Raw genomic sequence first — 14,651 nt, 5'->3', positions numbered from 1 at the left:
TCTGGGCCAACAGAAATGTCCGTCCACTGTGGGACCAGAGAACAAAAAGGTTTCTGGCATTCAAAAATTGCATATATAGCAATTCAAATATCAGATTCCTCCAATTAGTGCATCAAAGCATTCTTCTCATATTTTCACTCTGATATATTTTGAAATATTGATATTTTGTAGAGTTCTAGTTATGTGACAAGATGTTGAACGTTTTAAGGACTGGAATACTTTTGCAAGACACTATATGATATCTCCTATCCTGAAAGCAGAGTTCTTCTCCTGATATTAGCAGGAAGTATTTCCGAGATATTTTTGATATCAGTCTCTAGCCTCAGGCGCAGCATCAGTCTGACCTGGAACTTTTTCAGGGGAAACCATCTGAAATCGTCTGAACTGGTTCAGAGACGCCAGACATGGATCCACATTCACACATACAGCACCGATAAACAGAACACATTTTGAGCCAATGACTCGACTTCTGACAAATACGATGTATTTAACACTCCATGAAACCCAAACACACAACCAATAACTGGCCTCCTCCTCTCAGTCTTACCCTCATCGTCTCGCCTGAGCTCCTTAGCTAACACCATGATGTGGGAGAGTGGAAGTCGAGCAGGAATATTTCTCCCCGGTGAAATTCTCGCTGTAATTAAATATTCCATCAACAATATATCTAAAGTACTGTATTTGAAAGGAGCGTTCACATTTTGTTCAGGAAAACTCCACCAACCAACTACTTATATAGAAGGTTAAGTAAAATCTTAGTCCTTCTTGCACAGATCATTGATCATAAAGCAAGCCTACCCGCCCTTAAGATGTTTACATGTACGAAACATGACAAAGTGCAATACTCAACCCTCCAGGGCACACAGTTACATGGGGAACAGATTTTGTTGTTTTAATTGCTGCATGTCGATGCTGAATACTGAAAACATAAGTAGGGAAAGGAAGAAAGGAAGTAAAAAAGGAGGAAGGAATATTGTGTTCTTGAAGACTTCCTGTGTAATGAGGGATAAATACTGAACCACCTGAAGAAAACCTAGTCATATCAGAGAGTACATAGATGTATTTCCTTTTCCAAGGCAGTTCTATGACTTCACCGTTTGGTTCTAGAGACCCGGGCTGCCGGTACCGTCCTCTGTCGCCACTGTTCAGTGCTTTCAACAACAACACGGGCTAAACGTCTTTCCCTTCACCTACCTTGCTCTGAACCAGACAATCTAGTTCAAACCAGAGACTAGACACAGTCTGAGGTCAGGCGACCCGGTTGGCTTTATGTACTGACCAAGCTGTTTGACATGCATGTGTGCTTCTGTAGGTTCCCTAGCATGCTGCTTTGTGTTGGACACTCCGCACCTCAACAATGCAAAAGAGATTGAGGGGCGGTCACGCTGAACTACTGGAAGTAAGACACCGTGTTGTGGCACCAAGATGACGTCTCTGTCATGGGGGAGACTGAGTGGCTTAGCTCAGAATATATTCATGAAAGAGCAGGCAGTAGCCCTTCATTTTAAACTTCTATTATGTGATGACACGGCAACGGGGGGCGAAAATGAGCCCACATGATTTCCAGGAACTGAAGTTTGCCGTAGAATAGATAGGCTTCCTCTACACCTCTCCAGATATTTTTTGAAGCAGATTTTTTTTTCTCTTCACTTTGGAAAAAGTCTGCATTTGCATTGGCACGGTGCCGTAGGCTGTAATGCCTATTTTGTTCCAGTGGGTGGCGAAAATAACGACAATAATGACATCACAATTTTTTAAAAAAGGAAATCCTCTTCTATACCCTCACAGAGCCTTGTTCATGGATACCTTTCTGCATGCGCAGGTGGCATCTCAGAACTGAAATGCCTTTACAGGAGCACCAACTTGTCAACTCATTTTGGGCCTATAACTGCCACTTAATCAGTCATTAATCAGTATTACTTCAAAGCGAATCCTCAGTAGGCATCTATGACAAAAAGCTGGACTTGAACTGGGCCACTCTAAGTCCCCACATTCCAAAACCCTTTCTAGGTCATTCATGCCCAGTATAGAATACGGAAAAGTCTTAGAATACGGAAAAAGTCTTTCCGTATTCTATACTGGTACAGAAATGTGTTTGAAGTAAAAAGTCATTTAACTTAGGGTCTGGCCAATGCAAAACGTGTTTTAGGGTTAGGGTTATGTTGAGGCGTTAAGGAATGAGGGGGTGGAGAGTGGTGGGTCCTAAGACTACACAAGACCACTGTCTGGACAGTGTCAGTATTTGATTGGGGAACAGTTCTACATTTAGACCAGACCGCCCAGACACCTTAAATCCAATGTAGTTGTGATGGCGAAGGGGATTTCAACATGTTGACCCTTAGCTTCCAACTCTCTAGCTTCCAGCTCATTTGGAAAACAAGTAACATACAAATTACGAAGTTGTGTTAAACTGAACAGGTGTTCATGTTATTATCTGATTAAACCCTCCAGTCTTGTGTTCTCACCTGTGGAAAGCTCCACCCCTCTGTGGCGGTTGCTTCAGAAAGCTTTCACTCTGATCCCTGGCTTCAAAAAGCGCCGGCGTCAGAAACTCTGATCACTGGAGACGTGTAAACGAGCGGCTGGATTTCAACAAGAACGTTACGGTTTCTGTGAAAATATCGGCTTCAGACTGAAGGCCCCTCTGATGCTTTTCCATCAAGAAAAGATTCAAAATATTCTTTTAATATTTTCCGTGTCATCAGGTCATGTGGATATGCACCACAAATGTTCTAAAGTTCACGGTTTTCAAAATTTGTCTTTGGAAAGTTTTTTTTTTGAACTGAGGTGAAAATATTTGGTTGGCAAAATATCTGGTTTGTGTGGACAGGCTTTTGTTCATAAACTTCTAACTCGCTGCAGAATTTTCATCTAATTTGTGAGACAAATGAAAGGGTTCTTTCGATTCCAACTCGTCAAGGTAAAGTAATAGTGGTAGAGCCACAGAGGATGAGGGTTTGACATTATCATCCTGGAGGCTTTACCTTGATCATTTTATGTCACAAAGTCAAACTGTAGCGAATAAAACTGTCTTCAGTTGTTAAAAACCTATGCCTTCTCCTAAAGGTCAGAGGTCTTGTGCCATATCATTATGAAGACTCATTATTTCATAAAAAAAAAAAAAAAAACATAAAGAACACACAAAAGAAGAAAAATGAGCCAACTCAGAGTATCTGAGTCCTGAACAAGAGAGACTGTAAAGAAAAAGAGTTTTTCATACATTCTGTATCAGAGATGTAGAGCAGAGAAGAAGGACTTTCTTTGGTGGATTTCAAAAACATGGAAGCTTGTGATTTTGTTACACAATGAAATTGTATGATTACCTTTGTTAAATGTATGCCAACTTTGGAATCACATGACTAGAGCATTCAACACATCTATGTGGATTTTATGACCTCTGAAGAACAATAATAGGCTGTTTGATGTTTCAGAGCACTGAACAAAGTCAGAATGGCTTTTGTAGGCTGTTGTGAAAGACAAAAGGGAAATGGCTTTTTAAACATGATGAATGACTGCGAATGATTTGCAAAGTGCAGTCGGGATGTGTCCATGATGCAGATATTTGTCAAACTCTAGTTGGAGTTTGGAAGTGTATGGTACTTAGCTGGGCTGCAGCAGCTGAAATGATGAAAATCATGTAGCCCTACTACTACGGCAGACCTCACAAGTCAAATATGCAGACAAGGGACGAAATTAGGCCAAAAGAGCTTATTTGTGTGTCACTCCACATGGAAGTGTCTGATGGCTTAATCAGACCAGTAGCATCTCTTTTAAAGGCGTTTCCAACCTGCCTTTCCACACATTGTTTTCTCTTTAGCAGTCCAAACTCCAGGAGGCGATGCATCTGTTGCTGCAGGTTAATGGAGGGTAAAAGTTGTGTTCAAAAGGTAGAGGTACTAATTTTCACGAGGCCATCCAATGAAGCCACTGAAGTCAGGGTGAAAACGAATACCTTGTTTTTTCTAGATTTCTGTGATTTCGACGGGTCCAGCATTTCAAAGAGCGATGATGAATGTGCCGTTCTTGGAAAAATGGCTAAAATCTTAAAGGTTTGTCAAAAGCGGTACAAGCTTTCTATTCTCCTGCAGTGACTTTGCGGTAGTTGTATCTTATCACCTCCAGTTCACAGATAAGCTGCAAGATAATTTATTTCTAATTGACCTAATGTAGGCCTATTTTACAGGCAACAAGGTAAAACTGTCCTGGAAGACATTAGCTACACCAAATTGGTCCTTGGTAAAAAAAAAAAAAAAGTCAATATCTTAACAACATTGTTCTTGGAATGTAGTGTTGGTGAGTCTTGGCACATTAACTGTCATGATAATACATGAATTTGCACTGTCTAACTGCTCTACGTTTAATGTTATGTGACAGAATTTAAATGTGAAATTATGCTAGCAGCTTTGCTAACGTTTTCCCCTCTAACGTTTGGTACCAACACACAGAGTACGTTCAACAGACAGTTGAGGCACCACACACTAATTTGTCAGGCATTAAATGAAATGCTAAACGCTAACATGACTATAGCTTAGCTAGCCGATCTGTCTCTTTACTACAAACTCACAAAATGCCATTGATTTATCTTCAGTTTGAGAAACCCAAAGTTTGATGAACGTTCGGTGCCAAATTCCAGCTGCCAACCTGTGACTCAACAATCACTCAAGAAAGATTTTTTCTTTTTTGCAAGAAGCTAAATAGTTCATGTTGAAATGTGAAGTTTCCACAGGGCCTGTCGCTGAGGATGAATAAGCACCCAGCCATACGGGGGCAGTCGGTTTGCACTCAGAAGTCATAACTAATACGTCATATGTTGGGGGGGAGGATCAATGTTAACAGGTTACCAATAGCTGTCACATGTTCAAAATATGGTGACAATTCTAATATATTTATTTGCACTTCTGATGGATTTACGTCATGGAATCAATCACTAATAATGATGCACATATTGAACATGTTTACAGAGTTTTCATCCATCGGATGTAATGGGGACTTGTATCAGTTGGCCTGTTCACACAGTGGGTCGGTTCTTAATTCACTCTCTTTGCGTCTGTCAGGTAGAATATATAGTTAAATTCAGGGTGGCGTCATTTCCAGATTAAGCTTCGACTTTGGAGATAAATGGACCACAGCAGTAAACTCAAGATATTAGTGCAACTATGTGAATGTCAGACGGTGTCAGTGTTGATGTGTTTTCCCTGAGAACAAAACGATTCGTGAGCATTCATCCACACTTTTGCACCAAGCCGCTCCCATCTGTCAGGTGTCAGTAACCCGACAAGCTCAAGGCGCCAGAACGGTCAAATAAATGAACGTTTTTTGGGAGAGGAAAGTGAGACTCGGCGATTCCCGCCCAAACCTTCGTCGGCGATCAACTCTTTGCAATGTGCCATATTTTATCTTGCGTCATGTACAAGACAAAAAACTATTGTGGAAGCTTCTGGTATGATGAAGTTGGTACAGTTTTACTCCCTTTTCATTTGTGACTCATGTGTAAAGAAGAATCTTTGTTGAACAAAAGTCAAGGCTACTAGTGTTACTAGAGTGCTAATGCTGCAATATGTTACTATGTGGATGTATGAATATGTATGTGAGAAATAAGAATTATTTGATCAACTGTTACAATGACTTTATATAAAAATCTTTCCAAGTACTGTGTGTTTGTTTATTTCTAGACTATAGAGTTGATTCCTTCTTTTTTTTCCCTCATTTTATTTCAATAGACATTTACAAAGATTGGCCACCAGAGGGCGACAGGAAATATTTGAAGAAGGAGATTTTTTCTTGTCATTATTGGCCTCATCTCATGGGTCGAAGTCATTGATGATGTCATCACATGGAATCTGATCGGCTACTGAAAGTGGCTGCAAGGCCACTGGGGTGTTTCCTGGGACATGGTGGACCTCAGATACGTTTTTGTAAGATTCGACAGTGAGAAACGCCTCTCTGCTCCGGTCACTGTGGCAGATCGTGGGACTGACCACAAGAAAGAACCAGCAAGGAGGAGAGAGAGAGAGAGAGAGAGAGAGAGGTCACGAAATTCTGGGAGGGTGAGTGCTGGAACCATCTGGGCTGATTGACTAATAGGTTGCAGGTGTGAGGAGAGAGCTAGAGACAGAGAGAGACAGAGAGATGGAGAGAGAGAGATGGAGAGAGAGAGAAAGAAACAAAAAGAGAGAGAGAGAAAATGGTACATGGGTCGAGAGAGAGAGAACCAGAAAAATAAATCTAACATTAAAGAATAAGTAAGAAACAGAAAGTTATGTGCAGTGGTTTAACTAAAACCACTGCAAATCTGCAGTAGCAAGAATTGGTCTGTGGGATGTCAGGGGGCGCTGTGTGCAGAAAGGGACGGGAGGTTAGAGGTCAAACGTCCCGGAGCTCTTCCTGAGAAAAACAAAATAACATAAAATCGGACTAATTTGAGTTCAACTAAACCGCAGGGTGTCAAACTCCAGTCCTGACGGGCCGGTCTGCAGCCTGTAGATGCGCCTCTGCTGCGCCACAGCTGAACAGATCACGTGACCGGAGAGCAGCGCGGCTCTGTCCGAGGTGCTGAGGCAGGAGAACCCGCCCAGATCTCAGTGGTTTGTGGTCCAGCAGGTCTGACCCGACCCCCGATCTGCTGTGCCGACCACTTGGTGACGTCTCCAGACGCATCCCGGCCCCCTAGCGCCCCCCTTTGTCACGCTTCCGCCTCAGCCGACCAATGAGAGCGCGATGCGCTGCAGCTTATAAAGCGAGCTGCCGTCGAGCTGCGCGCCCCATCGTCCTATGAACCGCTGATCCGAGCCGCATCCCCCAGATCCGCCGCAACCCGCGAAGATGGCGACCCGGGTAAGAGCGCTGCGCGAGTTTCTGTCCCGCGGTGAGACTCAGAGTGGGCCCTGCGTTTGTCATGGAGCAACACGCGGCTCAGCCGCTGCTGCAAGATGTCGGTTAAGCCTAATCTTCCCGTCAACCTGGAGCCCAGGAAGCCTCGGTTCCGCCTGAATGTCACCGTGACTGAGGAGCGGGGCTGTGTGTTTTTTAGCTGCCTCCTCTGTGTGTGTGTCTGTGTGTGTGTGTTTTGGGGGGGACAAGAGGGAGGACATTTTGGTTCAGGTCTGCATGGGCTCAGTCTGCTGCCAGAATGAACAGAAAACCGAGGCTTCGCTTTGCCCTGGAGCTGCAGCCAGTCCGGATGGTCATCCAATAAGGAGGCTGTTTGGTTTGTTTGTTTTGTAATTGGTGGTATAAAAAAAAACAACAACAAAAAAACAGCGCGTCCAATTTCGCGCACAATGCGTTAATGTCTCCTCCGATCCGCAGTCCTGCAGAAGCCGCAAACACGGCGGTGCATGTCTGGCTGCTGGACGGTGCATGTTGATCTGACTGGGTTTGTTCAACCCGTCGACGCGCAGGGAGACAAGGTGTTAAACCTGCCATCACTTTCACCACCAGCCGCTCCTTGCCGCCCTCATCAGTGAACGGGGTGGGTTTTATTTAACAAGGAGAACCTCTCTCTCTCTCTCTCTCTCTGTCTCTCTCTCTCTCTCTCTCTCTCTCTGTCTCTCTCTCTCTCTCTCTCTCTCTCTCTCTCTCTCTCTGTCTCTCTCTCTCTCTCTCACTTTAAAAGCCTCGGAATAACGCGATATTTGATCAGGGGTTGTGTTATTGCCTCCAATTCCAGCAAATAAATCGATTCGATTTGCTGCAGCTACATGACGGATCAACCTGATGTTTGTCCCCATGTGTTGACATGCAGTGTACTGAATGTACCCTAGGAGAATAATTATTACTAGAGAGCATTTATTGTATTGTTTATAATTTACAGCGATCAGCAGCATCAGAAGTATTTTGACTTAAGGTTGTCAAAATAAGGATCTTAAAATCCACTGAAACTGCCAGCCCCATGTGGCTTGTTAGTTTTACTATTTTCTTTACTAAAGTTGAGGCCTGTGGGCCAAATCCTGTCCACCGTGACTCTTTTGGCCAAATAAATACAACTTCAGGATTACAACTGTTGTTTCTGGGTGGTTTTATCAACTGGCCTCTTGAGGACTTTCAGGATCTTGAATCAAAATGAGTTTGACAAGACATATCAACCGGCCTTTGAGGTACTTAACTTTTCTTCCTGCCCCGATCTTCTATAACATTGACCACGAGCCATACAACCTCAGATGTCATCATATTTTACAACCTATATAACATTCTATAAAAAGATGGAGTCTAAATGAAGTGACTAAAAAAAAAAAAAAAAAAAACACCATAGAAATTGTTGTTTTTCCACATATCATGTTTAATCAGATCTTTCCATCAATCAAAACAAGTTTCCTAGCAAGGATTCTGGTTATCCTCCTGAGCTGTCTGTGGGGGGTTTGCTAAGTAGCTATTTCTAAAGGAGGACGCAGGCTGAGATAAGAAAAGACAAATCTTTGCAATGCTGTAGCACATCCTTCATGTTGTTGCCTTGGAGACACTCAGGTTTAGGAGTCCACATATTGTCATTTTACCTTAAAAATCACTGGACACGTCACGTCAGGCTAATTCATTTTCTATTTTAGTCAGCAACATGCCCGGTTTCTGTCCTCATCAGTGCAGACAGAATGCATGCTCCTGATGCTAACAGCTGCTAACACTTCAGGGTTCTTCGTTAGGGCCCGTGCTGCAGCTTTGTCCTCTTAAATATGGTTTACTTCTGAAGGAAGGAAGATCCTTTCAAGGGTTGATCAGCTTTGTAGAAGCTTCATTTTAGCTGGTCAGTTTGTGTGGAGCTGCGGTTCCTCTTTCAGAATAATGGCGGCGTTTCACTGGTGGCGTCAGAGACAGAATCCGATTTTAGGGAATCTATAACTACTTGGATTCTTTCTGTAGAATTTCAAATAAGCCAGTCAAGTTTCATTATTCAGGTACATGGCAGTTGCCAGATATTATAGATGGAACGATCTGTTATTAACACCTGTATCAGTTACGAAATTGAGAATAAACTAGGTGCCAAAGTGTCTGATCCGTAAGGTCAGATCTATTCAGTCTAATTCTATACTTTGTCCTCTGAGTGATGTCATGTTTTATTCTTTATTTCACATTAGATTTAGAATTCCCAATTGCGCTTTGTGAACCATTTGAACGGTTTGTTGCAGTTTACTTTACACATCAACCAACCAATCGTTTTTGTTAGTTTCATTGACTCTTCTCCTAATTGCACCGACTGAAATAAATCTTTTAATTTAATTCAGTTCTGTTTTTCTCTATTGGATTATCATTGACAGATACAAAATCTGTGTCGTTGTCTGAAGTGAAAAAAGTGAAGCTTGTACAATCCTGTCTGTTTTGATGGTACATTCTCGTCTCTGGTCATCCGCCGTCGGTCAGAAGTATCCACTGGCGTTCTGATCCCGGAGGAAACCACAGATTCACTCCGTCGTCTGAGCACTGTTGCATCCTGGGACGTGTCAAAAGGAGTCAGTGGAAAGCAACTGGCTATGCAGACTGACAGCTTGATGACCTCAACACCAAACTACAAACAGAAAGTCTTTTGAGGCCATCTGAATAAAAATAAACTATCCAATAGTGGGTTGGTGTGTGGGTTACTAGCATTGCTGTAAAGAAGTGTTGGAGCGGACTAAATGCTGGATTGTACTAAATGTTGGGGCAGACTAGATGCTGGATTGGACTAAATGTTGGGGCAGACTAAATGCTGGATTGGACTAAATGTTGGGGCAGACTCGATGCTGGATTGGACTAAATGTTGGGGCGGACTAGATGCTGGATTGGACTAAATGTTAGTTGAACTAAATGCTGGGATGCACTGAACAATATTTGCAGCCAATCCAGGAGCATGATTCTTTTTCCTTGCCGTTGATCGGCTGTACCCCCAAGAGTGGCGATAACAGACTGTGGGTGTCGGCTTCTGCAGTTGTGTCAAGATCATTTCCATTGTATGTGCATGTTAAGGTATATTTGGTGTTTAAACTGTTAAAATGGGAAGTGTTTAATGCTTTTAGTGAAGGACTCAGTTAGTCTCGGTTTCCATCATCACCCACTAAATAAAATAATCTAACTTTATTCTTTTTTAAAGTCTCCTTGTATTTCCACAGCAGGTCAGTGTGACATTCACATTCTGGTTGTGCTGAGATGAAATATTCTGTAAAAGGCTGTTTTAATGTAACATTTTTCAGCTATACGGTGTGTAGCTATCTGGCCTTGTTAAAGCCCAGAAACCAAAGATCAGACACGTAACAGTTCAACATCTAAACAAGCAAACATTGAGTTACAGTTCTCAGTATTCTCTGTGCAATGACTGTTAGGTGTGAGACAGAAACAGTTTTGGGCTTTAGGATTTTAGAAGCTCTTTCAAATAATTATCGTTTTGAGTTTTCTAAAAGTTGCATGCTAATTGGATACCATGGAAAGAGTCACCTTGACCTGAGTCCAGCCAATCAAAACCAATTCACTCTTTGAATAAAGAAAACTGGCTGTTTCTGATGAATACCTACTATTAAAACGGTCCCATTTTATTGCTATTTTTAGTTTATAAAATACAAATAAAAATTCTGTAAAAAGAGGGTGGATAAATTTCCTTCTGTGTGACGATATCGACAGAAAATTGGGTCAGAAAAGAAACATTAAATAACTTCCTGCTGTCACCTTTAGGGTCAAAATTAGTGGAAATTCAATGCAATTATTTCTTGAAACGACTAAAACCTCCATTTGTTATTATACGTACATATCAGATACATTTGTTCACTCTGATCTGGTCTGTTTCAAACCGTAAACATGGCAGATTAGCATCATGTATCTCGGATCACTATTAAAACAGGAACTGCTTTCTTCATGCTGAACTGAAACTACAAACAGCTGCAATTATATATATATATATTTGATGCAACTCGAGCACCAAACTCAATTTACTCCTTGCCAGATGGCTTTGTGTATAAAAGGATATTATTCAAATTGCTTGCTTGTGGGTGTTTTCAAGGACAGCCTGATTGATTGGAAAGTGTCAAGATCAATAACTAGAGACTGGGAGGCGTTTGCTCTCCCGGCTGAGGAGAAAAAGGAACAAAAAAAAAAAGTCTTATTTGATGAAACAAGTGAGTGGGCTGCAGAAGCTGGAGGCTCGTTTAATTTGTGTCTCTCCTTCTCTGCGCTCTCGCTGGTTATGCCGTTTAATGAAGTGCGTCTCCAAATCGCCCCCCTGCTCGGCTGTGCTGCCGTTGCCTCGCTGGCCGTCTTCATGCTCACGTCTGAGCAGCGAAACTGCCAGTGTGGTAGAAGGGAAGATTCTTGATTTTATTTATTTATTTATTTTTTTCCTTCTGTTATCTAATCGATGAGTTCCACCTCACAGCTCGACTCTGTAAGGTGGAATCAAAGAGAGAGAGAGAGAGGACTCAGAGTAGAAAGCACCGAGACGGGGATCAGAAATGAGACGATGAACGGAACATAATCATAAATAATAAACGCAGGTCTGCAAACCAACAATTGTTTCAGCAATTGATAATCCTATTGATTATTTCTGAGGATTAATTGATTAATCTGAGCTTCTTTTAGACAATATTTAAATATGAAAGTGATTTAAATAACTTTTATTTTCACAAAAGGAAGCAAATCTTTTTTATTGCCTAAAAAGGAAAAGCATAACATTCCTTTACTGTGGACTTTGTGGCAAAGGAAACGTCTACTGCGAATCCTTCAAATGTCAACATGTGAAAATCTCATTTTTCTGCCTGACTTGGCATCAGTGCAGTGTTCGTCTGATTGGTAGATTATATTTTGTTCACACCGACAGGGCAGCGAAAAATGTGAAATAACAGATTTGTTTTCCTTACAGAGTTTGAATCAGGTGAAGCTGATGATTTCTGGGCAGATAAATCTTATTTTTATTTTTTTTAATTCTAAATGTTTATATTTTTTGTGAGGTTTTGTCATAATCACTGCTTTGGGTGTGTTGTTCTCTCAGGAAATGGGTACCATTTACTTCAGCTAACGATTAATTGATTATTAAATTAGTTCACAATTATTCCAATAATCAATTCGTCACAATTAATTATGTCAGCCTCAAATAAACGCAGCTCCAAATGTTTAACGGCAAAAGAGGAACCAAATGAATTTATTAATTAATTTGGTTTTAATTAATAAATAACCTTTGAAGCAGTTAATGTCAGCCATGCCACGTTGATGTAATGGATTAATCTGGACTTTTCCATCACTGCAACAGGAGTTGGCATGTTCATAGACAAGATGGGACACTTCCACGCATTCCTCTGTCAGCAACTGAAAAATTAATGAGTCCATACAAGTGTGTTAGTGCATGACCTGGTCTGGGCCTGACTCACAGCTCCAGAGGGAGACGTTTTAGGTTTTCTGTGTGAATCGGAAGTCAGGAGCACGTGTGTGTGTGTGTGTGTGTGTGTGTGTGTGTGTGTGTGTGTGTGTGTGTGTGTGTGTGTGTGTGTGTGTGTGTGTGTGTGTGTGTGTGTGTGTGTGTGTGTGTGTGTGTGTGTGTGCGTGTGTGTGTGTCAGCCCATGAATTAGAGAGAAATGGTTAATCCCAGATTCTGCAGCACAGATCCTTCCTCCCTGAGCTCTGATCTGCAGATATATTTAGAACGCTACTCTGCTGTGGTCAGACGACACGGCAGCAACACCTCCACAGCAGATGGCGCTCTGCTCTGCTGCAGCCTGCTGCAGCCTGCTGCAGCCAGCGGCAACTGCGACGGTGCCTGGAATGCAAAGCATCATCTGTGCTAACACAGAGTTAGCACAGCTAGCAAATAATAATCAGCTTTGAAACATGGAGAAAATGAGTTGATTTATGACATAGTAATTTTTCAAAACACCACATGGATGCTAAATGCAACTAACAGAGTCATGCTGCCTCAAGAGCAACACCCACACTGAAGAGTGTTGTCGTTTCCATGAAATGCTAGAGCTTAGATATGCTGCGTTCGCTGACTGGAATCTTTTGAAATGCATGTAAATATTTTTTTTTAACATGCAGAAGAGAAGCCTTATTGCATACAGTTTGACATGTCAAGTGACTTTGGATAAACAGGAAATAAAATATCCTCACTTCCAGCCGTCGGTTGACATCAGCATCTGAACAGCTGGCAGGACGACTGCTGGTGGTTTCTGCTGAGGCTGAGAGTTTCCTTATTATCTCCCTTCCTAACAGAAAAACAACCAATAATTGATACAATTGATACATAAGACAAAAGGGAGAGAGAGTAAATAACCTGGGGAGCGTCTAATCACTTTATGAATAAATATTCTAAGGATTTTTGCCTGAGCTTTTGAAGTGTCTTGCAAGAACCTATGGGAGATTTCCTTCACCCCCCCAAGTTTGATGAGTCAAAACTTTCCCAAGTCGTCTATTATGCGAGGGAGGCTGAGCAGGTTTCCATCTCAACAGAATGAGACGCCTGGGTGAAGGAGTTAGAAAGGCAAGCACTCAGAGGGAGGTTAGATGGAGGAGGCGGGGCTCCTAGATTAGAAATGAACTGGCTTTTTTACCAGCGTGGGATTTGTGTAGTTCACTCTAAAAAGAGCCTTACGTTCTGATAAACCAGGGAGCATATGGTGAACAAACTCCAGTCAAATTCAACAGATTGCAGGGTTTCTGTATCCCAGGTCCACTCAGGGTGAGATGCATCAGGAAACTGATGTTTAAATGAATGCTCCCTTGAACTGCCAAGAGATTACTCATGTGAATTATTTAGAAGTCTTCGATTTCTCATGTGGCTTATTATTTCATTGTGAGCTCAGAGGGAGCTGATACCATGTGAATATAAGATTGAGACACCAGGAGGGTCCAGATCTGTGGTTTAGTCAGATTTGACCTGTTTATTTGTTACTCTTCATATAGCTCATGCACTCATTCCAAAACCTGTCGGATGCCTCTAATGTGATCAATGCCACTTGGGTTTGAATCCTATTTTTCTTTCAAATGCACCAATGGACCAACAAAAGCTCTTAAATGATCTCTCTGGCACAGAGAGGTTTTTTTTTTTGTGGATCAAAACTTCTCAAATTGAAGTTTTTGACCCACGAAATGGTGAGAACGTTCTCATTAGTGCGTACCTGATGATAAAATACACGGTGGCTCTGGTTGCCATGTGCTGTCAGCAGATTTTCTCAACAGAAACAGGAGAATGGGATCTTCTGCATGGGAGACTGGAAGCTAAATTGTAAGACTGTTTCCAGGACGACGGCAACGTTGACTTTAAGCTTTCGCTATGAACCGTATTAATCTGGACGTAATCAGATTATTTTGGTGGAAAGGCTAGTCGAGTGCTGGCAGTTTGACTGTAACATCTGAATCATCAGAGCGATGCATGCAAACCAGTGTTTCAAAGAATAAAAGTCTGAAGTGCGCAGAAATAGATAATATCAACACAAAGTTACAAATTCAGACAGACGAAGCAACAAATGACATTTTCACAACATAAATGTACAGAAATCGATGGTTACAGCAGGAACAGTGTTACTCAAGTAGATGCAGAAAGTGCATTTTTAAAGCTGGGAATAAATTTACTCAGGTAAATGAAACTAACTACTAACCAACTGTGGTAATAGTAGCTATTAATATTGGATGACTTCAATGGCAATGTGGATAATGTGGAAATTAAAACAGCTGGAAAATCGTTATTTTTGATCAATGAAACATAAAA

General features: G+C 41.7%; 1 protein-coding gene across 2 annotated transcripts in view; it reads left to right on the top strand.

Annotated features, from left to right (window-relative positions):
- The first annotated feature begins 6,557 nt into the window (after positions 1-6,557).
- The window catches only part of LOC129363361 (vesicle-fusing ATPase), a 29,345-nt gene continuing 21,251 nt past the window's right edge, over positions 6,558-14,651 (top strand). The window contains exon 1 of one of the 2 annotated variants that reach the window (XM_055035427.1): positions 6,558-6,834. In XM_055035427.1, coding sequence (XP_054891402.1) covers positions 6,823-6,834 — 12 coding nt within the window. In that variant the 5' untranslated portion in view covers positions 6,558-6,822. The remainder of the gene's footprint in view (positions 6,835-14,651) is intronic. The other variant, XM_055035428.1, reaches the window with a different exon arrangement.

Source organism: Poeciliopsis prolifica, unplaced genomic scaffold (assembly GCF_027474105.1).
Source record: "Poeciliopsis prolifica strain line A6 unplaced genomic scaffold, Auburn_PproV2 SCAFFOLD010, whole genome shotgun sequence".
NCBI lineage: Eukaryota > Metazoa > Chordata > Actinopteri > Cyprinodontiformes > Poeciliidae > Poeciliopsis > Poeciliopsis prolifica.
The sequence above is the reverse complement of the archived record's forward strand: the minus strand, read 5'-3'. Positions and strand labels throughout refer to the sequence as shown.